We start from the raw sequence: 27,165 nt of genomic DNA on the forward strand, positions 1-27,165 counted from the left end.
GAAGTTCAGATTCATAAGCTTGATAATTTGTTGCTTAATTTTCAGCAAATCATAATGGGCTCAGGTTTATTAATGAGGGCTCCCCCCCCCCTCCGGGAGACATAGTCTGCTTGCAAATCTGGAAATTAAACATTCATGTGGTTCATATGTTTTCAGTAGATATAACGAAATAAATGGCTACTGCAGAGCTATATTGTAGCTCTAGTTAGGATCTCTTATTTAAGAACGACAAAGGAATTATATAACCAAAGTAATTTATTCCAGTTACAGTGTATTATAACATGAAACTTGCAAGTACCTGAATGCAGCTCATTTGAATGCCTGCTAGCACCTCCCACACACTCTTATTTAAGAACAATAAAAAAAATGATATGACCCAAGTAATTTGCTCAAGTATTTCAACATGAAACTCGCAAACACCTGAAAGCGCCTTATTTGAATGTCTGCTAGCTCATCCCACACTGCATTTTTAAATTTACTAGATATGCATGCAGACATGAACAGCTAACTAGCAGCAGCAGCCTTTCCCTACCCTTCCCATCCTTAAGCTTTTTAAACATCTAGTGTGATAAAGAATTATCCGCAACTTGAAAGTTTGCACACTGCCTTATGACATTACTGTTCCTTCCCTGTATGGGGTTGGGGGGGTACTCTTCTGCAGGAGTAACGTGAGCAACCACATAGTGGTGATTTGCCCTATAGAGGAGAAGTGGAGATCAGACTATTTAAGCCCGCTCCACCACATGCTCTCCCCTCTTCTCACTGAGTCAGGCTAGGGAGAGTGTGTGTTAGTGTTTGCCCAATAAAGGTATTGGCCTAATGCTGCTTTGGGGGAGATTTCTTATGGACCAGCATGGCTACCTTTGTTCTTAGTGTAATATAGCTCAGTCAGGCATTTGAATCTTAGTTGTCTAGTTACATAGGTTCCATCTCACACCAAAGATTGTGGGTGCCCACAACAATGGGCATTGACTTTGAGGGGGCCCAGCCCCCACCAAGATATTATTGTAGGTGCTGAAGCACCCACGGCCCCCTGGAGTTAGCTCCAGTGTCTGATTAGGATTGTGTGATGGCTGGGAATCTCAAAATACAGCTACCTTTTGTTATCTCATGCCTCTTAATAATCATTGAAGAATGGTACCACAGTCTGACCAAATGTAGGTACATGTAACTTGTTTGGTTTTCAAAGGAAGCTCAAGCATGTGCTTTAAGCATTTATATCAACAGGGTTTAGAAGCACAAAACTTTGGTCAGACCATGCCCTGCGCATCATATTTAATGGAGCATCAGGACTTCCGGCGGCAACGCCATCGCGGGCGGTCGTGGGTTGCCTCGGCAGCGAGGCGACTCAGGCTGGCCCGGTGGTTGGAGCCCCGCTACCGCTAAGCGGGGCTCCGGTGAGGCGCGGGAAGAGCGTCCCGCGCCTTGGGCTCCCCGGCGGGCCCGCCAAGGCTCCGAACCCTTCCCTCGTTCCCCCTGTAAAGGGGGAGTGGGGGTGAAGGGACAACGGAGCCGGGCCATTAGGGGACATGCCCCAACCGGGTCGGCGAAGCGGCGGCCGCCGCCCGCAGTGAGCAACATCGTTCTCCCTACAGGAAAAAAAAAACAAGGAAGCCCGGTGGTTGTGAGTACATGATTGGACTTATTTCTCGTATTTAACGATCCGGGAGGTATTATGGAAAGGAAGCCTGCCTCCCTCCCTTTGGTGGAAAGAAAATAACTGTTTTGAGAGACTGCTGTTACAGTGATGGTTACAAAGTATTGCTTTTTTGACAAGTGAGACTATTTAGACCTCCCTTTGGGGGAGCAAGACGGTGGAGAATATCTCTTTTTAAAATTATACTCTTTGCGCCCTGGCTCCAGGGAAAATGGCTGCGAAAGCTTGAGATTGAGTGGAAAACTACTGGTACTAAGATGGAAAAACATTGAAATTGAAACTGAAATTTGATACCAATGCCCGCTTCTGCCATGCTGGGTTTCGTTTTTGAGTTGGTTCTGAACCATGGATTGACTGATGAACAAAGGATTACTTTTTTGAGACTGGAACTGCTTAATCAGAAATTGGTGATATTGAACCGGGATATGGCAGAGAAGGTATTTCCCACAGAGGAGACTTTTCAGGACATGGCTGCAATGGAAGAGAGCCTTGGCAAAGAGCTGAAGGGGATGATTGAAGAACAGAGCAAAATGGCTTGGCGACTCCGGAAAAAAGAAACGTCCTTTGGGGGTGGCAGACCCAGGACGGGGAAAATAAAAGAAGAATGGAACATTGAATCAGAGAAGCTGGAAGAAGATGATCTGCGTACCCTGATGCTCTATGCAAGGATTGTTGTGGACTTTGTCTGGATCTGTGGACTTACAAGAAAAGAGGACAATTTGAGGAGTGGTTCAGGAGTAAGACGGAGAAGGAAAATGGTTAGAAGGGGGATAGGGTGAATTGTATTAAGGGTAAAGTAAAAATGATTTATTACGGTACCCTGAAGCCGGTGTGTCAAGATTTTAAGTTTTTGAACTAGAAAAGGGATATTTTGATTTCTTTTTATTAGCAGCAGTTTAAGGGAAAGAAGATGTCTGTTATGATTTGATTTAAGAATAATACGTTAAGATATGGAGTTTTGTTACTAACTATTATGAAGTTATAATATGATCTGATTTTAGTTAAGTTAACAAGTGGAATATTATTGTAAACTAAAAAAATAAGATTTTAAGAAGAACGTTTAGTTTTGAATTTGTAAATGAATTTAATTTTTAGAATGTGAAGTTATTAAAGTAGAATTTGGAATTGGAGCCGAAGGAGAGAAGGCAGGGGAAGTCAACTGTAATGATTCGACCAAGAACTTTTTTTTTTTGTATTTAAACAAGAAGAAGAATCGTTGGTATGTTTGTATTTGTTTAGTTTAGTTGTGGTGGGTAAGTGTTGGGTTAAGGTGGGTGAAGGTGTTGGATTGTTCTTTGTTATGGAAAAACCAATAAATTCTTTTAAAAAAAAATTAATGGAGCATCAGAAGCATATAATTGTCATAACTGACTTCAGCAACATTGTGGGGTGTAGAGGAGTCATCTCAAATGATTTTTACTATGATTGATGCCCATGGAAGCTTATGCTACAATACAATTGTTAGTCTCTTAAATTCAATGGGATTCTATGTTATTATTAGGGTTGCTTCTCATATTAGCCCTAGTCCAGGTATCTGCACATACAGCTATCAAAGAAAGTGGTCTGCTCTGAAAGCCCTTGGTATGTAGGGAAAGGTCTGAATTAATATTTGCCAATATTAAACTGATAGCTGTTGCTCAAGGCTACTGTCTTCTAGAACACTGGTCTTCAGCTGGTGGATTGGGACTCGCCATTTTGTGGCCTGATCCAAGGTGGGTTGTAACAAGAGTACTACCACTATGCAGATGTATGGTAAAATATTACGAAATTGATCTCTAAATGCATGTTTGTTAGTTTTTTAAAAGTCCTGGTTCCTGGGTGTGAAAAGGTTGAAGATACCTGTTCTAGAGGATGCATATGTGGAGCTCATTTAAATCAGATGGCAACATGTCAGTCCTGAATTCTGGAGGTAGGGTTAGGGTATTTAGTGTACTCCATATGGTACCCTGTTGCATGCAAGACACTGTCACGGTCTGGTCTACGGGTGAATGAAGTCCCAGCAGAGGACATCAGGACCAGGGGCAAGATGGTGAGGTGGGAGCAGGAATGCGAGTCCAGAAACCAGGGGTCCGAGGGTCAGGAAGAAGAAAGTCACGAAGTCAAAGGTCCGGGGGTCGAGAAGCAAGGAGTCATGAAGGCGAGGGTCGAGAAGCAAGAAGTCCAGAAGCAGAGGTCCGGGGATCAGGAAACAGGAGGCAGGAATCAGGAGGCCAGACGCAGCAAGGCAGGAAGCGTGTTTCTGTGGCAAAGAGCCCAAGGGAAATGCTGGCCTTATATCCCTTCCCAGCTCTTGCCACCAGGTGCAGTGAGTTACCAAGCAGCCTTACCTGTGCAGCCACGCATTGCCTCTCCAGAACAAACTTAGGAAGGCCCCAGTCCCGAGAAGCCCTGCTGGTCACGGTGCCTGGCTCCTGCATGCACACCTGACAGACACAATGATGCGACATGATTCTACACAGAGCCCTCCTTCTGGGCATGGAGTGATATGGCAAGCTTTTAAAAACATGGATGTACCCTTGAGAATCATATCTTAAAATATGAAAATGAAGCTCATGCTTGGAGAAATAGGCAAACTGGTATGAAAAGGCTTTGACAAGAGGAACAGACTTAAACTCCAGCCGTTTAAGTAATTCCTCATTTGTATTCTCCATACTTTGCAGAGTTAATAATTGGGTAAACAGCCAACCACTGACCTTGTTTCAAATCTATTTAGTTTCAAACAGAGTTTGGCCTTGAGCTTATCAGGACATGTGGCATAGCTGCCATAGAGGGAGAAGCATCCAAGAACAAATTAACTCTCACAGACAGCAACTGGGACTTAAGGGACCAAGATGCTACAGATGTCAGATTATAGATTATTAGTCTAAAAAGAATGGTCTTTGCATCCATCCGTTAAATGTTTGCATTTCAAACCCCATCCTTGTTGCATCCTTTAGTTTTAAAACTAAAATATACTACAATAGATGCTATTGTATTTCTTTGTTACATTTTCATAAAGTAGCATTTCCAACTAACTTTGATGGTTGCGGTACAGTGATTTAATAGTCAAATTAAGGCAGCAATCCTGTTCAGCCTTACATGGGAGTATGACCTATTTGACTTATTTATTAGTAAACATGAATAGGTTGGGGTATGACTTTATTCTACTGTTTTTGCTCTTATGTGTAAATCTCTTTTACATAATCTGTTAACCATCTTGGAATCAGTAACACTGAAGGAGCAAGGTTCGTACAATTAAACAACAAGACAGCTGCAGAGAAAGCAGGATCCATCATTTACCCATCAACTTCTGACAAATACATGGGGTTTTATCCAATGCTGTAAAACTGATTTGTAAAAATGTTACATGGAAAAAATACGAGAGAGACATTGCACACACTTTTGTAAATGAAAAAAATCTTTAATTTAAAAACAACAACAGAGTTCCGCTTGAGCAATTGGACTTCCTCTCCTTGTGTGTCCCTGAATCCTGCTCTGGAGGGTCTCCCAACCCCCTGAAGCAGTTTTTGAGGGTGCACAGATGAGAAGTGAGGAAAGGGGAAGTCCCATGGCACAAGCAAGTCTGCTGTGCAGGTGAAATAGTAGCAGTGGATTGCAACCCACTGAATGTAGATACCTTCAAAGCAGAAATCAGGCCATTCAACTGCTTTCAAAGTTCTGTTCTGAAAGTTGGGCTCTTTTCAACGGCTTGACATCATACGCCACTGGTTTGGTGATTCATGTCTTGTTACTGGAGACAAGGAACTTGTTTCATTTTATCCAGGTGCACTTGCATACAATGTGCTTCCTCTGAGCCTTGTTCACTACTACTCTGTTTTGACATGATGATTAATTTTCAGGATGTGAGGAAGATGTGACTCTTCATGAGATAAACTGAAGTGTGTGCCACACATTGATGTACTTAGACAAAAAAAGGACCACAATTTTGCAAGGTGCATGTATTCTCAGTAAGTCCATAGATTGCTTGGGTGTCCCCATAAGGATGTCATTTGCATTCTTGAAAAGATTAATATTATTAATGCACATAAATGTTCATATCAGCATGAAATTCAGGACCATATATTTCTCATATTCATTGATGTTTATCTCAGGCATCCAGCCTGGTGTTTTATAGCCATCACCTTTTATAGCTGCCTCTCATATACCTTTTATCAAACAGGCTGTTATTACTTAGGTTTCTTATCACAGTTGGGAAGCAAATCTGCCCAGTCCTTTTACAGTATCTTTAGTGTGGATATCCATCAGCACCTTCATACTTCAACAGTGAAAGGTTATTTTGTAAATGCCAATGTAAATAAAATAAGTGCATTTCCCCCCCTCTTTCTTACTGTTCATATGCCATAGTTTATATAAAACAAAGGACGCTGCAGTAAATGAGTAACCCAACAGCTTAGTCTGTCTTGCTTGTATTCAGCATACTGCTGAGTCAGGGACTTCCCCTTTCCTCCCTCCACATGCCCCCTAATTCTGTTCTAGGGGTTCCTCCAACCCTCCAGAGCAGATTTGGAGGACGTATGAGGTATGTGCAGCAGGAGGGAGGAGTCTCATTGGACTAGCAGTACTCCTTGTGCTAACAGGACAACTTAGCTGAATACCACCCTCCATTTTATTTTTATTTTTTACAATGTAAAGTTTGCTTACTTGAAATTAATTCCTTTGTGTGTATGAAGCATTCATATCAATGATCACACATTAGTTTTAGCTAGATCCATTTCTATATGCAAATGACTACAAGCAATAATGGGTTGGAGAGTGTTAATCAGAGCCTCTCCCTTTATATGTGCTGCAGGAGGGGCACTGAGAATTTCTTTTACTAATGAAGCAGAATGGTTTTTTCCAGGATTTGTAGAAGGAACATACAAAAATTTAATTATATGCAACTTATTTTTTCCTCTAGTTGGTGCTACTAAATAGCATTTTGTAAAAAACAAAAACAAAAACCAATATATACTGTAACATTGCTATTGAGATCTTTAGATTACTTCTTCATCAAGCTCCATGTAAACTGTAATCAAGGCAATGTCTTGACTTACTAAAAGGCATTAAAAACATGTTTTATCTTGAATAACTAACTATTGACTGCATTGCTGAATGCTTGTTAGAACAAAGGATTAATGGTTTGGTCTTAAGGGTTCTGTTCTCTCTTTGTCACTGGCAAGGCTATATGTAGGTCTTGCCCCCATGAAGGTTATAACATTGGGTTTTAATAGCATTTTAATTGGGCATTTCATCTTTTTTATCATTGTCCTCCCAAAGATGTCAGGATTCATTTGGCTATAAATACAAATAGACTGGGCTGGGGTACATTTTTCTCAAGACCACCAGTATTCTGGTCAGCTTTTTTTTCCACCAAGGCAATGTAAACCTTTCCTACATCAGCTTCTGTGGAGGACCTACCCAAAAAAGGGGAGTTGTTTAAGAGCCTTTATAGGGACTGGGACCCCATATATCTGGCTAGTTTGGGGTACATGCCTTTGCAACTCTAGTGACTGACATTTTCAGACTCTGCTGATATTACTTGTTTTCAGACTGTTTTTTTATTTCACATACAGCTTTTCCTGGCTGCCTGAGTACTCTGGGACACAATAAGCCACACAGATAACTAATTTATTGTTCACAGATTCCAGACTAGATTGAGGGGGAAGTTGAGCCAAACAGCCCTTGACAGACATGTGATTCACCATAAGTACATAATAATAAATAATGTCTGTTTCTTTCCCATTTTTAGAGCCTGTTTCTCAGTGACAGTGATTTTCTCACCTACTTATTCTTGTTAACTCATTACCGGTAGTTGCTCTATGTGGGAACCTTAAGTCCTGGCGCCAAATGCAGCCCCAAATCCAGCTTTGTGAACCCCCAGGCCACAATCTTCATTGACCCTGCTCTGTGGCCTCCTTGAGTGTGTTTGTAATCATGCTTCTTGCTTGCCTCAAGGGGGGAGATGTGGGGCAGCTGTAGAAACCTCTTTGCATGGCTGGAAGATAGCCTACTGCACCAAGCTGTAAGTCATACTCCCATTGCCCCATCACCTGAGAGTAAGAGTGTGGTGCCAAAGAGACAGGCAATAACGCTGTGCATCCATAGCAGCAACCAGGTGAGAAATGATTGCCTGGAGGAGCAAGGGGGAAGAAACACCGTGGTGTGTCTGCAGCAGCACAACCATCATCTGCCCCAGCTGCAACATGTCTCTCCCGCATAGGTCTCTACAGCCACAGCAGGTGCTGTAACCATCCAGCAGCTTGACCTCACCCCCAAATTTGCACCACTCCATTGTCTCCCCAGACCAACAGATGCCAACGAAGGGTGTGGTGCCAAACCCCACCCGTTCAGACACACCACCTACAATGTTCTAAATACATGGGATGTTTCCACAAGTACAGGAGACTCCCACTTCAGACCTTCATCCTTCCGCTTGTGGAGGGCTATGATGTGCTGTAGCGTGCATGTGATTTTCAATCCCCAAATAGAACTAGAGTAAAAGCTGAAAGCTAGTTGTGAGCACTGAGACCCACTGGTCGTGAGCGCTGAGACACACTGGGTATGGGGGTGGCGCTGTGGTCTAAAACACTGAGCCTCTTGGGCTTGCTGATCAGAAGGTCGGCGGTTCGAATCCCCATGATGGAGTGAGGTCCCGTTGCTCTATCCCAGCTTCTGCCAACCTAGCAGTTTGAAAACACTCCAGTGCAAGTAGATAACTAGATACCGCTGTGGCGGGAAGGTAAACGGCGTTTCTGTGTGCTCTAGCTTCCGTCATGGTGTTCCATTGCACCAGAAGCGGTTTAGTCATGCTGGCCACATGACCTGGAAAGCTGTCTGTGGACAAACGCCAGCTCCCTCGGCCTGAAAGTGAGATGAGTGCCGCACTCCATAGTCACCTTTGACTGGACTTAACCATCCAGGGGTCCTTTACCTTACCTTTACTCTTTTTTTACCTTGGGGATCTGATATGAGGTAGCAGGTCTGGTGCCTACTGGGAGTGAGTATGCTGCTTGATTCCACTTAACTTCTAGTTGTATATTTATTAATAAATCAGATATTACAAAAAATGCCATAAGCTCCTGATAATATTTTCTCCAAAAAGGAAGCCAAACCCAAGGAGTGTTGCTCCTGGAACGTCTCAGAGCTCAGGGAAATGGGGAGTGTGTAACATTATTTTCCTTCAGTCATTTCTGAACAGATGTTCTTTCTTTGTCTTACACCAAGAACAATTTCAAAGGGATTATTTGAGGAACTATTCTTGACATTTCATTATATAAAAGTCTTTTTGCTTTGGAGTGATCATGCTAGTTACAGTAGGGCAATATTGAAAACAGAGAGTGTTTACATAATGCCATATTACCTTTGATTGCCGGCTTTTAAAGAAAAGCTATACTGTATCGTTGTGAGTTGGATGGATTTTCTTAATAAAAGGATGGCTGTGAAGCAAAATCAAGTTCATAAATCATCTTGCAAGTGTGTTATAAAGTTCTGTAGAATTGTGCCTCTATTGCAGAAAGCTTTTGGGAGTATTTATTTGTTATCACCCTCACATGTATGAAGAATAGATTTGATGTGTTGTGTGTTTAAAACATATCCTGGAGCTACAATATACTCTTAATATGCTAGCCCTCCAAAGGATTTCTACTATCTTGACTTGAAAAAAAAATTCTCTCAGGTCATATGTCTGTCTTTAATAGTAGCTATATATAAGCATGAAATATAATGGGAAAGTAGTTCAAGCACTGTTGTTAACTCTTTGTCCAGCAATGATTTGTATTAAGTTACTCATTTTGCAATAGGTAAGGGACAGAGCAGCCTGTATTATTCATAGCAAAATGTCCTGCTCTCTGGATCATAAGAAGGCAAGACAAGTAGGGGTCTGAAATGCAGCCCACATTGTTTGTGTATGTATGTGTTTCTATTTATTTATCTACCTACCTATAACAAATTCTGGTTGGTAGTTTGTTAAGGACCTAGTACAGTTGTTGGCGTTTACTTCCCAATTATTTCGATAGCTGTGAGAAGGAGCTGCAGAGGATTTATAGATTTAATAAGGGGCTTAGAAAGCTATGAATAACAAAAGGTCAGCTGGAAAACAGTGAAAGAAGATACTCTCGCTGCAGCGGGTACATTCCACCCTTTAATACTTGAAGCCAGAAATTTGCTTGGATAGCTTGGCTTTGGACAGGAATTTGAAACACTGTACATAGATGGATGAATCTTTTAATCTTGCCTTGGGTTTAGCTGACCTTTTGCCTGCCTTTCAGCCAGTGTGGCATCTCAGCAGGTTTTGGTAGCCATAGAAACTCTATATCAAGTGAGTTGTTGACCTTGACTCTAAACTTGCTCCCAACCATGACATTCCTGTGAAATGTTCTTAATCCCTCTCATCAGTTGTGAAAATTTGTGTTGTTTAATCTTGGTCATCTTAGTGAAATTCCACAGGCCTGGCAAACTCTTTATGTTCCCGCCAAATAATAAAGAAAGTTCACCTTTTCAGGGGAGGTGTTAACTTTATTCTTTTAATTCCCTTCTCTGCCCTGCCACCAGCACCCTATGCAGATATATTTTATGACCCATTTTATGACCCACTGGTATGTAGGGGTGTGTGTGTACACCAGGCATAGGCAAACTCAGCCCTCCAGATGTTTTGGGACTACAACTCCCATCATCCCTAGCTAACAGGACCAGTGGTCAGGAATGATGGGAGTTGTAGTCCCAGAACTACAACTTTGTTTGCCTATGCCTGATGTACACCGACACACACATATACACCCTGATACCAGCTGAGTGACAGCTGTATGGGAAAGATTTGTACAACTGGCACTACCCATATGGTGCCGGTTCTTTAAACATTACTGCAGTGCTTTGGGATGAAGCTATGGAAGGGTGGCTGCTACATGAGTTCTGAATCACAAAAGGGCACCCCCCCCCAAAAAAAAAAACAATTCCCAAGCCAAGAGAGAATATACATTTTAGTATTCTGAGTTCCTTCCATACTGAGCAGAAGATATGTACTAAAGAGCCACAGTTGTAACAGACGTCTGTTGGTTGAAGGAAATATTAACTGACTCAAGGATGCAGTCAAAACCAGCTCCTCAGGAGAGCAATTTCTGCAAAATTTGGGGGAGGGACCCCATGAAGGGCTTCATACTACTTCACACTTCATTTACAGTTTCTTAAACTGTGGGTTGCCCTCTCTCTCTGCATGCAGCATTTGCACACATATGTAAGATTGGATCCAATATACAAGCATAATGTATATTCACTCATGCAACAGCATTTTGCCTTTCTTGCCTCCTCCTCCCCTACAGCCTCCCGTCTTGGGGAACACTCTGGGCAGATTTCGGGGGCAAGAATGTCTGCAGAGGGGAGGGGGAGAAGGTGAAATCCCATTGCACATGCAGAACACTGAATTCAGCCTTTAGTTTACTCCTGGAGCACCTATTGCTCATGTGAGAGCACTGCGTTAAAAGGAGTCAGTCGCAGGTTAAGGACTCTGTAGACCAGTTGCTTGTTCATGTGACACACTGCACAAGTATTTTGCTTAATTGCATTTTTTTTCCTGAAAATGTTGCTATGCACACAGCATAGCAAACCTGTGTGTTTAAAAATCAGTAGGCACAATTCAAATCTCCTATTGGGGACTCAGAAAAAAACATTAAAACTTTACAAGGTAAATGTGTCTTTCGAAAAACCAGCCATAGTTTTTAGTAAAAAGTGAGGTGAATACTTTATTTATTTATTTATTTATTTAAATCAATGGTTATATTCCCATTAAAGAATCTGCATGAAATGATTAGTCACATGCCTTGACTCCTGGCCTACTTATGCAAGCAAACGAAAATTGGATTGGGAATGACTCTGCTTCTGATGGCAACAGACTGCTCTTCTGAAGAAAACGCCACATCATATACTGAGTGAATATAGAACAGTCTGTGCATTCCTCCATTTTGCAAACATATGGCCTTATGTTTCTCTGTCAGTTTTATTGAGAATCACCCACACAGAGAGAGACAACTTACAATAATTTCTAAACACTGCAGGAATCTTCTGCTCAGATATTAGATTATATATTACACCCTGTTGTCTCTTAGAATTGTTTCTACAAATTATGTATCTTGACATGGTAGATGCAACTCCAGCATATAGGTATGGTGGCTTCTTTGATAGCAGCATACAAATGAAGGGTGGATGGGTGTGGGAATGTTGCCTTGTTTGAATTCTGTGGAAATGAATTAATGAATTCTCAGTCAAGGTGGCAAAGGGTGCTTCCTTTCAGTGGCATGGCAAAATTTTGACTATTCTTTCATAAAACTGAAGTGCAGCAAGGAAACTATCCATGTAACATCACCACTGTGAGCTGCTGTACCACCTTATTATAGCACCTATTTGCATTTCTCTTGCAAGGTCTTCATGAATAAATCCTTCATGCTCTTGTCTTCCTTCCTTCTCTTCTTCTTATGTGCCGAGATTTGCAACTGTTCGCTTCAAAGCTTTCACGTTCAACGCTTTAGGACACAAAGAACTGTGATGACAAAATACAGGATTTGTTTCTCTTTAATCTTTTTCCCATGGGTTGCCTTCCCCTACAGATGATGAGCATCTGCTCCTAGAAACTGATTAATGGCGCATGATCCATCATTAGCATATTTCAGAAAATGACTCTTATACTATGCACAAGGCAGATGGGATTGAGGTGTTGTCTCTTAAAAGTGTGACCTAGCGTAGTCCTTTAAGGTGCTAAGGAAGCACACTCATACCTCATGTTGCAAATGTTGTGGGTTATGCATTTTCGGGTTGCGCTCCACGCCGAACCCGGAAGTACTGGAACAGGTTACTTCCAGGTTTCAGCGCTCGCGCATGTGCAAAAGAACCAAATTGCAACCTTTGCGTGCGCAGGTGCAGTGCTGCGGGTTGCAGACGCTACGGGTTGCAAACGCACCTCCCGCATGGAATGCGTTCGCAACCCAAGCGTCCACTGTACTATCAGTCCTAGGAAGTGTTGAATGCTCAAATAATCAGAAAGAAAATACTACCTTTTTGTTTTTGTGCATTCCAGATTAGCGGAGCTAAGTGCCATGTTTTCTTTTTCTTATTTTGGCTAAGCAATAAGTAACCCAATGTGGTGCCCTCAATAAATTGTTGAACTACAATTGCGCTTCGAGGACCCCAGGACCCCCTCCCCTAAATAAATTCACACAGACACATATTTTAGTTTAAGGTTGATGGGCAAATAATTTAGGTCACAACTTTATTAAATACACAGTGTGAGCGGTATTGGCTTAGGCACTGACAAACTCCAACTGACTCCTGCCCTCCCAGCAGGGAGTCTGGAAGAGTAAACCACACGAGGGAGCTACATTGATGCAAATCAATTGAAACTCACCCCAGTGTTCCTGTGGTCTTAGCATGGCCCTAGCCCCTCAAGCAGACTTCGGATGAGATCCAGGACCCCCAGATTCCTTTAACGGAATGCCCTTTTCATGGAGGGGCAGGCGATGGCTGCACCTCCCCTTCCCCACACAACACTAAGCCAATGCCTAACCACCAAACCTTACAAAGTTGTGATGATTGCTGGGAGGTAGGCGAAAACCCAATGGCCCGTGCCAATCTGCCAAGTGGAAACCCTGCCACAAGACAGGCATCCAACTGAAGTCCCAAGCAAGGCCAAAGCACAGACACCAAAAGAGGGAGGGTGGGCGGGAGTTCAGCAGCGCGAAGCAAGTGCGTGTGACGCGTCATGCTGCCGTTTTTATAAACCCCCCCCCACGGTCGCGCCAGCCAGCGTGATTGGCTGTTGTGAGTGGTGCAATTGGGGGGGGCATCGCAGAGAGAGCTGGGCACTCCCCTCCCCCAGATGTAACGGGTTCCCGGGTTCCCGCGTGCAAGCAGGACCCTCCCTGAAGAGGATCCCAATTCCTGTTATCTCTGATCATTGGCTTGGTGGGAGCTAGTGTCTATCCATAGCATTCCTAACAATGAGAAGGAGAATCAGAAGTTCATTTGCTTGCAATGATAATGATATGGAAATTATTTATGATTCAAGTATATAAATAAGTTATAGCTCTCTTCATTCTGCATATACCCTAGTACTTTGATACTTTGAATATAAAGAAATCTGTCCTAAACTATAGGTAAAGCATTTTTCTTTCTATCCATGAGAAGAGACAAGTGATAAATTTGAATGTTGCTATGCAGCAATGAATCTGAAGTGCTGTGATGAGTCAGCAATGGAGGGTTTTGTTTTCAAACTCTTTTTACAGCTAAGCTGAACCTGTTCTTTCAAGTTCCTTCAAATTATACATAAATGTTTCCTTAATGGAAACTAATGGAAGGTTGGCACTTAACCCCATAATGAACTTCTGATCCACCTTCTCATTACCTACTCCTACAGCCTTAATTGTATTAAGGTGCCAAAACTATTGACACTTTTAAAAATGTTTATTTTGTTTTGAATATTTCCAGTGACTTGTGCTAAATGTACCATATTCAGTACACTTGCACCAGTTGTGCTCAGTTACCCAGCATACATTTCAAAGGCGTGTTAATGCAGAACTCTATTGTAGTTCTAAATACCTGAGCCAACACTGAGCAGCTACAATACTCAGCTCTGGGGGACGGGACTGAGGAAATTGCTAATTGTGAGACAGTCATCTGCAAAGTTAATATTGGTGATAACTGAGCTGAAATGCGGAACATACAAAGGTTCCAGTAATTGGTCCTTAGGTAACTATTCCAGAGTAGCTGCAGACTTTGCTAATGTTCATATGAACATGGATCTTGGGGGCCACTCTAGTAAGTGCCTTTTCTTATAAAAGCAACGTGTGCATTTGTGCTTGTGTATATATTTCAGAAATTACATATGTGTATTTATTTATGCACATACTTTCTCCACCATTTTATGTGCCCACTCCATGTGTGTTGACTCAAATGGTTCCGTTTTGCCTTCCTGGGAAGGAAAGCTAATAGAGATGTAGCTAACCAGGCAGTTCAAGTTTTAAAATTTCACACTGAAATGCTCCACTGATGGACAAGTGTGTGGCCCCTGTCACTATTCAGCTAGTATGGGACCTCCTCAGATCATAAACTCCAAGCCTTTCTCCTGCTCTTAAAGAAATGGGAGTGCCTGATCACCTCATCCGTCTCCTGAGAAATCTGTATGTGGGACAAGAAGCTACAGTTAGAACTGGATATGGAATAAATGATTGGTTCAAAATTGGGAAAGGAGTACGACAAGGCTGTATATTGTCTGCCTGCTTATTTAACATATGCAGAATTCATCATGCGAAAGGCTGGACTGGGTGAATCCCAAGCCGGAATTAAGATTGCCGGAAGAAATATCAACAACCTCAGATATTCTGATGACACAACCTTGATGGCAGAAAGTGAGGAGGAATTAAAGAACCTTAATGAGGGTGAAAGAGGAGAGCGCAAAATATGGTCTGAAGCTCAACATAAAAAAACTAAGATCATGGCCACTGGTCTCATCACCTCCTGGCTAATAGAAGGGGAAGAAATGGAGGCAGTGAGAGATTTTACTTTCTTGGGTTCCATGATCATTGCAGATGGTGACAGCAGTCACAAAATTAGAAGATGCCTGCTTCTTGGGAGAAAAGCAATGACAAACCTAGACAGCATCTTAAAAATCAGAGACATCACCTTGCCGACAAAGGTCCGTATAGTTAAAGCTATGGTTTTCCCAGTAGTAAGGTATGAAAGTGAGAGCTGGACCATAAAGAAGGCTGATCGCCGAAGAATTGCTGCTTTTGAATTATGGTGCTGGAGGAGACTCTTGAGAGTCCCATGGACTGCAAGAAGATCAAACCTATCCATTCTGAAGGAAATTGGCCCTGAGTGCTCACTGGAAGGACAGATCCTGAAGCTGAGGCTCCAATACTTTGGCCACCTCATGAGAAGAGAAGACTCCCTGGAAAAGACCCTGGTGTTGGGAAAGATTGAGGGCACAAGGAGAAGGGGACGACAGAGGATGAGATGGTTGGACAGTGTTCTTGAAGCTACTAACATGAGTTTGGCCAAACTGCAGGAGGCAGTGAAAGATAGACATGCCTGGCATGCTCTGGTCCATGGGGTCACGAAGAGTCAGACACGACTAAACAACAACAAACCAAAGCCTCACTATACTGCCCTTTTGAATTGGCCATTGAGAGTCCTGAAAAATTAAATGGCACTATACAATAAGTACCATAAATCCCACTGCAACCTAGACAGTGGGAAATAGCTCTCCTATTTAAGAACATCAGGCCTGTTGGATCATGCCATCTAGTTTAGCACCCTGTTCTCACAGTGGTCAATCAGATGCCCATGGGAAGCACGCAGGCAGCGCCTTTGTTTTCTGTAACTCTTGATTAAACACCAAAACACACACTTCTCCTGTATTTGTGCAGTCAGTATTCACAGGACTGGAACCCATCTTTTCTAAGATCATCTACAGCTGAGCCACATGATGAGGCACTTTATTCAAATAAATTTTGACTGGCCAGTAGTTGGCCATATCAGAAGAGTCCACTGTTTTAAATGGTTGAATCATTTATTCCTTCAGAGCTGGCATTTTCTCCATCCACCCATTCTATTCTGTCTTGGCAATTCTGGTTAGCAAAGCTGGGCAAGTATTGAGAATGCAAGTCATCATAAGGACAACAAAACAGTTGTCTCTGTTTAAAATATATCCTGAACAACAGGGCAAGCAGACTCTTCAGATAGCAGACATTGAACCACAGACAGCTGCTCGTGTCCCATCTCTGACGCTTCTCCCAATTGAATTATGCAAGCTCCAAAGAGTGATTTGTGTTGAGATGCAGCAACAATCAGGAGTGATTCAGTGAGATCCAGTCATGCATGATAGCGAGACAAATTAAAATTCCCCACCCCAGTGAAGTCTGACATTAAGGACACAAGGCTCAGAGCAGTACATTACGCAGATGTATAATGGGTAACCTCCTTTGTGGGTGGGATATTTGGGGTTCACAGGAGCAATTATTCGGTGCAATCCAGTGCATGTCTACACAGAAGTAAGTCCCACTGAGTTAAATTAAGATTATTCCAAAGCAAAAGGGTAAGCCTGCCTTGAACATAGTGGGACTTAATTCTGAGTAAGCATGTTTGAGGGACGCAGGTGGTGCTGTTGTCTAAACCAATTGGGCTTGCTGATCAGTAGGTCGGCGGTTCGAATCCCTGCGATGGGGTGAGCTCCTGTTGCTCGGTCCCTGCACCTGCCCACCTAGCAGTTCGAATCGAAAGTACGTCAAAGTGCAAGTAGATAAATAGGTACCGCTCCAGCGGGAAGGTAAGTGGTGTTTCCGTGCACTGCTCTGGTTCACCAGAAGCGGCTTAGTCATGCTGGCCACATGACCCGGAAGCTGTATGCCGACTCCCTTGGCCAATAAAGCAAGATGAGCACCGCAACCTCAAAGTCGTCCGCGGCTGGACCTAATGGTCCCTTTACCTTTACCTAAGCATGTTTAGGTTAGCACTGGTAATTACTAGATTTATTCCTTACAGCACCCTACCTTGTGTATTATTGCTTTGGATTGACAGTTTAAACAGTTCATCCTGATGGCTTCTTCTAGAAATTGGGGGGCGGGGTTTGCATGCATAAGCAGCAACAATATACAAGATAGTCATTATGACAAAGTAACTGCTTATGTACATTTTACACTATCAGTTGATTGTTGGCACTTGCAATGTCTGACTTGATAGCATGCCTTCAAAGTCCATTTGCAGCCACAGTTTGGTCTCCAGCTAACCCTCAATTGGAAATGAAAAACATCTGTTTGCTGGCATAGTTTGAATTCAAGCTATACCTGAAAATAGAGTACTTTCCTATCTCTTTGCAGATATGGTTTAAATGCAAACCACACCTGCAAACAGACTTCAAAGGGGTCCTGTGCAGTCAGTGTCAATCAGCTCCACTGGTGCTGAGAGCAACCTCCTTTGAAGTTGTCACCTGACACCAGGTTTTGACAAATGAGAGGGCCCGCCTGCTATCAAATTTGGTCTTGGGGGAGGTAAGGATCCAGCCTACCAGCCAGATCCAACTCCACTTCTTTATGAGCAAAGTTGTTTGTAATCCAAATTTCTATTTTACATTGCCTGTCATGCCTCATTTCCAATACTACCTGAATTTTGAGTATCTGGTGTACTGTGTCAATACGACTTCAATACTTTCTGCTGAAACCTGCTTGATGTAGAGATTTACTAAAGGGCTAAAAATGAGGTAGAAAAGGGAGGATATTAGTAAAGGATGGAATGGCGTCTTTCTGAGTGGTGGCAGAATGAAGCTGGACTTGAGAATCATTACTGCATGAGATTTAGCTCCAGAACATTTCTCACAGGGTCAGATGATCAAAGTCTCAAATGGTTTCATTCCTCTTTCTATCCACTACTAATTTATCCTTGTCAGACATAATTTATCCCTGTGCCTCATAAGCATATATCTGAGAGCATGCAGTTTCCCCCTTAAGAATAGATGAAAGCCAATGTGAGGAACTCATTCACCTCTGTGAAATGCTGTGAATATGTATCATAGGTGGCAAGGTGCAGCTATTCTGCATATTAAATGGACATGTAATTAGATTAATTGGTGTGACTTCTGGGATGCCATGCCATGGCTAATATGCATGTAATACATCTTCTGAAATACTATTTGCACAATTTTAGAGCGACAGAAAAGCATTTCTAAAATTTCTTGGAAGATGGTTCTCAGTTAATCAGAACATGAATTTATGCACTCCTTATGGCTCAGCAGATATATTTACTCAGAAATCTATATAGAGTGTCAGAAAGAGTTAAAGATTTCAATGTAGCACTTAATGTGGGGAAGCACATTCTAAAATGCTTGAAAGTAAGACAAACCATCTCCATGCCATGCATCCCATTTTTCCAAATAATAAATTGTATTGAAAAATGTAGTAGAAACTTAGAAATATTTGTGTATTTACAATAGTTCTCACCTCAACAATGAAGCTTTAGCAGGCCACGGAGGGCTGACTCTCGGGCCCTCTGCTCTTCTACAACAGAGGGACAACAATACTGACCTTTGTTATTCTAAAGATGTATGAAGTAATAAAATGTCAATTGCTTCACACTGCACAATTTCACTAAATAATATGAATGGGAAGCAGGACCGTACTGCTGTCTCTCATTGAGTGAGCAGCCCAAAGCATAGCTGTCAACTTTTCCCTTTTTTAAGGGAAATTCCCTTATTCCAAATAGGATTCCTCGCAAGAAAAGGGAAAAGTTGACAGCTATGGCCCAAAGCCTGATAGAACATGCAGCACATTAAGCCTTCTCCACCAGACAGCAGTTTGGGAGGGTGGCAGAACAACCACCAATGCCTGCTTGTATACCACGTGTCAACAACTTGTCCGCTGCCCACCCACAACTGCAATTCAAAGTGAAAGCCAGTTGCAAGCCCATGGACTTCATCCTACATAACCTCATTCAGCAGGTGAGGGGAAAGCAGCAATACACCTGCTGACATCAGCACCCCTGCTGGCTGTGTCTTCCAGTGTCCAAACATTTGTCCAGGAGGTGATAAGAGTTTTTGAATGCACTGAGGAGACTTTCATACATTCAGCCATGCATTCATAGACTTACACTGACAGTGAGCACATGGACATTGGAGTCAGAGCATGCAAGAAGGATGCCGCCCCCGCTTGGTTCATTCAGTATCCACACAGGATGAGTGTATTTGAAGCAGCTTGGATAGAAAGCAACAATGCAAAAATTGTTCCAATAATAATACTGTCCTTGAGTTTCAGGCATTTCCTTCCTTCTACCCTTCTGTTATGTTCACATATTCATGCTGCATACACAAAAGGTTTATCATAAGCTAAATGGGACATTTTCATAGGAGCCCCGTCTAATTGTTGGCAGAACATCAGTGGACTGCTTACAGTCCCTCGAGATCTTTTTTTGGATGTGAAAAGGTTTTAATCCTTGTGTCCTGGCAAAATTCCAAATTTGTAATTATTTTCCTTTCTGTGGAATTAAAAAGACAGCCTGCAGTTTCACCACGATATGACATTATTAATTCCTTTGAATCTACATCATGGATCGGTGCTGCCTTGCTCTGCAGAGATGGGTACCCAGGTGTAATTGTATTTAACTGGCAAATGGAGCATCAATCCGCATGTGTGTACAGAGAACTTCAAAAGTTCTTTTGGATTCTTTGTGAGTTAATGTTTAAAGGTGTGATTGTTGCAATAATGATAGTATCTCTCTTCTACACTAGTATTTGTATGTCATGCTGGCAGTAGCTAGATCTGGCATGCTGTGTTTTTGTTGATTTTAGAATTATGCTGAATACAAGAAATCACACATTGTAGTAATACAAGATTGCTTCTATTATATGGGGCTGAGCAATCGCTACATGTCCTGCTGCACAGTAGCAGTCATTAAGTAGCTGGCTGTACAATTCTTATTTCAATAGGTAACAGTGGCATTTTGCTACAGTCCAGAGTTCCATGCATGATAGACTGGTGATGTTCTATGCAGTACTCTTCTTTAAAAAATCTTGTGTGATCTAGCTAAAAATAGTTTAAAAAATCAATTATGATGTGGATGTTAAAATCAAAGGAAAAATGCATAATGGATACAGAAAGCAGTTATTCATGCCAAATATTTTGGAGTCCAGGGGGAATTGTTATTCAGACTGGCACCTAGTTTTTCAAGCAACCTTTTTTTGTTTCTTTTCCTCATCCTGAGCAGTGGTGCACCTTCACTACTTTTATTTATTTATCATATCAATTGCTATTGACTCTGTACTTATCTTTGATCTAATAATAAACAGTTATGTCCCACTCAAATGGTAGCATGGGGAGGCAAGAGGTGGATTCATCTAGCTGTGTACAGTTCTGTGATTCTGCAGATCCAAGCAAAAGTGTATGTAACTAGCAAAAAACCTGTGATATTGCAGTGGTTAGAACACGGGGCCTGGATAACAGATCTATGTAGCTTTGAATCCTAATTGGATGGCTATAAAGTACATTGGACTGTATCTGAGCATAATCTTTCTTGCAGAGTGGTGAAGATAAATAGGGTAAACATTTTTACACTGAAAAGTATTTCCTCATGAGATGCTTGGCTCATTATTTTGGCTAATGAGGGAGGAGAGATAATTTTCTAAACTATTTCTTTATATCTTGCTTTTAATAGCTCTTGATCCTTCCAAAGACCCATGTTTGAAGGTAAAGTGCAGCCCACATAAAGTGTGTGTCACTCATGACTACGAGACAGCCATTTGTGTAAGTCGCAAACAACTGGTACACAGGTAAGAACGTTGTGATTTATAGTTTCAACTAAACAGCTATGATTGGTTTTCAGAATATTCTGGGAGCTGAACCTATCAGTGTCCTGATGTTATGGCACCACATAGCCAATGTCAGTGAGAGGAAATGAAGCTTCTGATTTGGGAGAGGGAGGAAAGAAGGAAGATTGGGACAATCAGATGGTTCCAGTCTTGTCATGTTGTGTGGGTGGTTTCATTTTCTTGTAGCAAAACAGGAAGAATTGGCTTGGTTGCTTGAACCACAGGGGCCCAGTCCTTCTCCCCCTCGACACTGTTCACCCTGCACAGTAGGCAAACATTATTTGCAACTCTCAGAAAATTATCATGCTTTTTGCAAGGGTCAAAAGGACCAGTGAAAAGTCTCCTCACTGCCACCACTGTGGGTTCAGTTCTAATTGCAAGTGTGTGAGAAAGAGGCTTCTGAGAACAATATAAAATATAGAATAATATAGAAGATAAAATGTAAGAATTCCCATGTGTTACAAGAACTCGATCCTGACAGTATTAAGTATCCAGCAATTAGTCCGTTATATTGGCTCAATGCTACTGAAGCCTTTGTTATGAACCAAAGAGGCAAATAGTGCAAACGTGTGTGCGTGTATGCATCTGCGTATGTTTTAAAGATCTGGACAAGTTCCCAGATAAAACATCTGTCCTCCTACATTGCAAATCAAGGCCTTCTGTTGAGTAGAGAGGCAGCAGGCACCACTGACAACTGCATTTATCCCAAAGAAGTGGAGCTAATCTTTCTTTCTTTCTTAAAAAAAAATCTAATTCCACTAGTTAGTTAGCTCCCTGTGGCAAATAGAAGCTGCGAAGTCATTTCTCCCATGCATACTAAGCTATAGTTGCTTCCCTCCTAATCTACAGGGTGTTTCATCCAGCTGTGCCTAAAAGGAAAATTTAGGAAGGGAAGATACTAATCATTGCAATAATTTCTTATTCTTGACCACTTTAAAGAGATGAAGTAGGATTTGGGGCATTTTGTCTCCTTTTTAGCCTTTCTGGATGGGTTTTAACAGTGTGTTATTCTTAGTTTTTTTCTGCCTGTGTGTGTATATAGACACCATTTGCATTTTCTTTTAAGATTTGTTGAATATAAAGCCTATACAACTGAACAATGTGTCATTAATCTACTTTTTAAGTCGCCTATACATACCCATGTTTCCCTCTTTTATGTTCATGCTTTACCAGAATGTTAATTAAGAGCTGACTTGCATCCAAGCACTCATTTGGGGGCAGTTTTTCCATGTATTAAATGTCTGACCCTTACCTTTTTATAGCCAAGACAAGGTGAATGGCACATGATTCTTGAGGCATTCCTCATTTAATTCTGAGCAACATACAAATGAGTAGCTAGTTATGGTTTTTATATTTATATTTTATTTATTAAATTTGTATCCACACTTTATCTGAAGCTCTAAAGGCAGTTCACAGCATTAAAATACAAGATAAAAACACAAAACACATAAGAAAAACAAGAAGAAAAAACAGAGCAAACCCCACCACCACCATCACACACACATACACACACACACACACACGACTGGTTGAAGATGCACGTTTTCGCCTGGCACCTTAAAGGTGTATAATGAAGGTGGCAGGTGAGCCTCCCTCAGGAGAACATTCCACAAGTAGGGAGCCACTGGAAAAAAAGTCCTGTTCTCATGTAGCCACCTTCTAGACCTCTCATGGAGGAGGCACATGAAGAAGGGCCTCCAATGATGATCCAGGTCAGTTCAAAGGGGGAGAGACAGTCAATCCAGCCGGATGCTTACAGACGCCCAGCAGCAGGACTCATCAATTGTTTTCTCCCATTGTTGTTTCCCAGGAACAGTTATTCACTGGTATAATGAACCTGGAGGTTCCACATAGCTATCTTGATAGATGCATCTTCCATCAATCTGTCTAATCCACATTTAAAGGCGTTTACCACATCTGTGGTAGCAAATTCCTTAAGTTGATAGGCATTGTGTGAAGAAATACTTTAAATGTCCTAAATCTTTGTTTCAATCTATTAAAGCAGTGGTTTTTAACCAGTGTGCCGTGGCACCTTGCGGTGCCTTGAATGTTGGTCAGGGGTGAAAACCTCTGTATTAAAGCATTATTGGAACTGCATTCAAACAACTCAGGTAGGGTGCCGACCTTCTTCCTCTTCCATTACATATTTGGGAAGGAGCTTAGAAGCTTTCCCTTCTAATTGTAGTAAATAATACTTGGCTTATTTCTCTTAATGTAGCAAACTATGGTTAGCACAAACCATAGTTTTCCCTCAATCCAGGATCCTGTACCCGGATCAAACCATGGTTTGCCATACTGTCTTGAGAGCTAACTATGTTCTGTGCAAACTACAATTAGTTGCTGAGGCATCTAAACTTTCATCACCTGTGAAGGAAGAGTAGGCAAGTGCCTGCGAGCCCAAATCTTACTGCTGCACGTTATTATACTGACAAACCATGATTTGTTATTACATCCAAATTAAGCCTCTAACTTCTACACCCCAAGGGAAAACTTGAGAGTGTATCTGTATCCCTTCGGGAGAGCTTTTGAGGCTGAGCAGTACAGGAAGTGATATTCCCAGGGAAGGGCTGGAGTTCAGTATTACAGCATGTGTCTTGCATACAGAGAGCCCTGTGTTCATTCCCTGATATCTCCAGATAGGCCCAAGAAAGTATTTCTGTCTGAAACCCTGGAGAACTGCTGTGAGTTGCGCGTCGAGGTCCTCAAGCCACCCCCCAAGAATTAAACACAGAGACATAATTTTTGTTTGGGTTTTTGGCAAATAATTTAGGGCCACAACTTTATTAAAATACAAATTTGGTGAGTGGTTGCGTAGGCATTGGTTCAGACTATCTGTCCAAACGGGACAGCTGCTGACTTCAGTCAGCGTCGGGAGAATGCAGCTGGGGAGAGTTAAGGAGGCTGGGGACGAAACCTCCCCCTCACCAGCGGTCCCGGGGGCTCTGCCTATGGCCCTAGCCCCAGACCTGGGGTTCGGACAAAGCAAAAGAGCCGCCGGATTCCTTTAACGGAATTCCCTGTACCAACATAAACATGATTGTGGAGGTGGGGCCTCACCATCCGAGCAATCCAAAACATAACCAATGCCTAACCGCCACAGAGCCACCGGCTCCCGCCAAAACCACTCACAAACCAAGCCCAACCTTAAGGCCCTCAACTATTGCCGCCAACCACAAATCGTTCCCCTCAGGGGAAAGGTGGACGCCATCCCTCCGAAACAGGGAGGCAGACTGAATGGTGATACCAGGGTGCAGAATGTCCCAACTTCCCAGGGCACGGACCGTTTGGACCGCTAAACCATTGACCCGCTTGCGTGCCCTCTCAACCGCTGCCGGGGATCGAGCTCCCCGCCAGGAAAAACGTTGCAAAAGGTGCGACCACACCAAAATAGTGTCGGGCAGGCAAGCCCCCAGGGTCCACAAGTTGTTGTGGATGAGCCAGCGCAAGGTGCGGCAATCCATCCTGGGCAAATCATTCCCTCCCAATTGCAAGAGCAGAACATCGGGGGGACCCAACCAAAACACCCTATTCTCAACCAGGGGAATGAGCTCATTCCATAGCATACCCCGCTTGCCCAACCAAGTTACCCGGACCTGGGGAAAGAGTCCAAGATGATGAAAAAGCCCCGACTCCCATGCCCTGGTGCTGGCCCAGTGCACGATGCTGCATCCCACAATCCAGACGCGGATGGGAACGGGACCTGGAAACAGAATACAAGCAGTATCAATTCAACATCAGGGCCGAGGTCTTGCATACCCCTTAAAGGCTGCGGACCTCCACCTTCTGATTTCTTTAATTCTGTCTGCCGACAAAACCCCAATGAACTGCCGTGGTCGTTTGCACCAATTCGAAACGAATGAGGGGTGTAATTGTTGGCCGGGACGCCGCAGGCAGCAACGGCCTTGCGCATGACCCCAGCGAACTGATGTCTGGTGAGAGGAAGGGAATTGGCATGCACCAAGAATGGGCCATCCCCAACGGCCAAAACGCCAGGTACTTACACGTATCACAGACTGGGCAGGGGGCCTGGGTGCCCCCATTGCAGGCAAGCGAACGAGGGTCCCCCCTATGCAGCTGGTCAGTCATAGAATATCTGATGGAAATGACTACCTCGGTTGGCGAAAGAGATACGTCAAGCAGTGCCAAACCCCTATGACCAGCTGGTGTGGCTTCCGAGACAACTTCACCTACCCTCAACGCACCAGACGATAGGGCCTGGAACTATAATGGGAATTGCAGTGGACTGAGTCTGGATGATATTAGGGCCTGTCCGAACCGGAGCAGGCGATCCAAGGACTGCAACGCCCGCTCGGAGGATAGGAGCAAGTCCCTCCAACTAGGCAAAACTGCCAGCAAAAGGTTAAGAAGTCACTCTGGACCTGCTCAAAGCCCAAAGTGGCAGAGGGAATGGGAGCTACTTCTCATAATAAATAATTGCCGCTAAATTCCCTCAAGAGTTCCAGAAAATTCTGGCTCCAACTAGGCAACCAGAGCCCGGGACCTGAAGGTCCCCATCTGAAATATGGGAGAGGGCAACATCGACACCTCAGATGAACCCGTGAGAACATGAACAGCAAACACCATTTAAACCTTAAGCAGTGCAGCTGACAATGTGTAAAAAGGTGGGCAAAACTCTACTGGAATGTGAGGGCCATTTGCCAAGGGTCCCCACTGCCTGGTCGCCATACCAAGCCTAGCTACTGGACTCGGGGCCATGGCATTGAACAGCTACCGCCCCTGAATTAAAACCCTAAGCAATTCCGGTAGCGTCAGAATGCGCCTGAGACAATGTGCAGGTTCATGAATCCTGCCATGTTGAACACTCATGCAGTCGCCTGGAGGTTGTAACCTCCGACTAAGCTCCGTCTGCGGCTTACTTGGAAGCAAGACGGGGAAACACCTATGCAACTGCTTTGCCTGCAAAAGTAATTAGATGACCTGTCAACAGGACACACGGCTCCTCAATGAAGGAATAAAGGTGCCCAATAACTAAGCCGTGTTGTCCCATGATCCTGCGAGAATAATAATCATATTAACAGGTTACCCGGGTGCACAAGGTTAACCAGACTCACTCTCCAAGACCAATCAAAGAAGGTACTAAAGGTCTCGAATGCTGCACAGGCTATTTGCGGCCCAAGGCGACTCCTTATCAATAAGATAGGCTCCTTCCGCAAGAGAGCCCAACTACTTCTGTGATGAAAGGGTTATTGGATCTTAAAGTGCTGACGGAAGCGCCCACAATGGCCGGGAGACTCAGCCAGATGGGCAGAGTAGAAACAATAATGATTATTATTATTAATTAACAACATTAATATTCCTTAAAAGTTGTGGGCGAACTGGCAATAACCTCAAGGCAGATTTTGACCACAAGGGCCATTTTGCCCGTTTGCTTAATTGGTTGTTGGTAAGCTTTGATAAACTTAACTGCCTGATCCAAGACACGTATTATATGGAATAAGGCAGTGTTTTTCAACCACTGTTCCGATGTTGCCTAGTGTGCCGTGGGAAAAAATTGTTTATTTGATTCCTATTCAAGAGAATTACTTTATATTATAGTCAATATAGGCACAGTTTTTTTTTTTTTTTTTTAAACATTTTCTAATGGTGGTGTGCCGCGTGATTTCTTTTCATGAAACAAGTGTGCCTTTGCCCAAAAAAGGTTGAAAAACACTGGAATAAGGTACCGACGGGATAGCGTCGTTCACTGGGGGCATGTAGATGCCAGGATATGGATCAGACAGAAATCACATGAGACTTGCTTAAGGACCAAACCCCAATGTGGGTGAATGCAAGTCAGGTACACAAGGAGAATCGGAATGGGACCCGCCGTGCAACTCAGTGCAGTGTCCTAGCTCGCCCCTCCCCCAGGCTACTGCAGGTAGCTCGCTACCAAATTTAAATTGCTGTGTTACTGACCCAAGGCTGAAAGCCCTAGGAATACTAGAAATAGTGGGGAGACCCTTCCCACAAGTACAAAGCAGCTAATTAAACCGTAAAAACTTCTTGCCAGATTTTGATAGAGATAAACTTACAGGAGTAAGTGCAAATGGTAAGGTTTTATTGCTTGTCGAACCCATTCCCACTTGGCAGTGGGCCTGATGAGCTGCTGCTGAGCCCCTTCCCCCCCAACAGGGGGGTGCAACTGTCTGGCAGCAAGTAGCGAAAAGCTGTGCACCCAATAGCGAGAGGTGTCGTG

The 27,165-nt window shown here is 43.1% G+C and overlaps 1 protein-coding gene across 4 annotated transcripts in view; it reads left to right on the forward strand.

The window, feature by feature from the left end:
* Window positions 1-27,165, forward strand: part of SPOCK1 (SPARC (osteonectin), cwcv and kazal like domains proteoglycan 1) — a 384,074-nt gene that overhangs the window by 187,785 nt on the left and 169,124 nt on the right. For all 4 annotated transcript variants that reach the window (XM_033140153.1, XM_033140155.1, XM_033140152.1 and 1 more), the window contains one exon: window positions 20,816-20,930. In XM_033140153.1, coding sequence (XP_032996044.1) covers window positions 20,816-20,930 — 115 coding nt within the window. The remainder of the gene's footprint in view (window positions 1-20,815; window positions 20,931-27,165) is intronic.

The sequence above is a fragment of the Lacerta agilis genome, chromosome 2, assembly GCF_009819535.1.
Source record: "Lacerta agilis isolate rLacAgi1 chromosome 2, rLacAgi1.pri, whole genome shotgun sequence".
Taxonomy (NCBI): Eukaryota; Metazoa; Chordata; class Lepidosauria; order Squamata; family Lacertidae; genus Lacerta; species Lacerta agilis.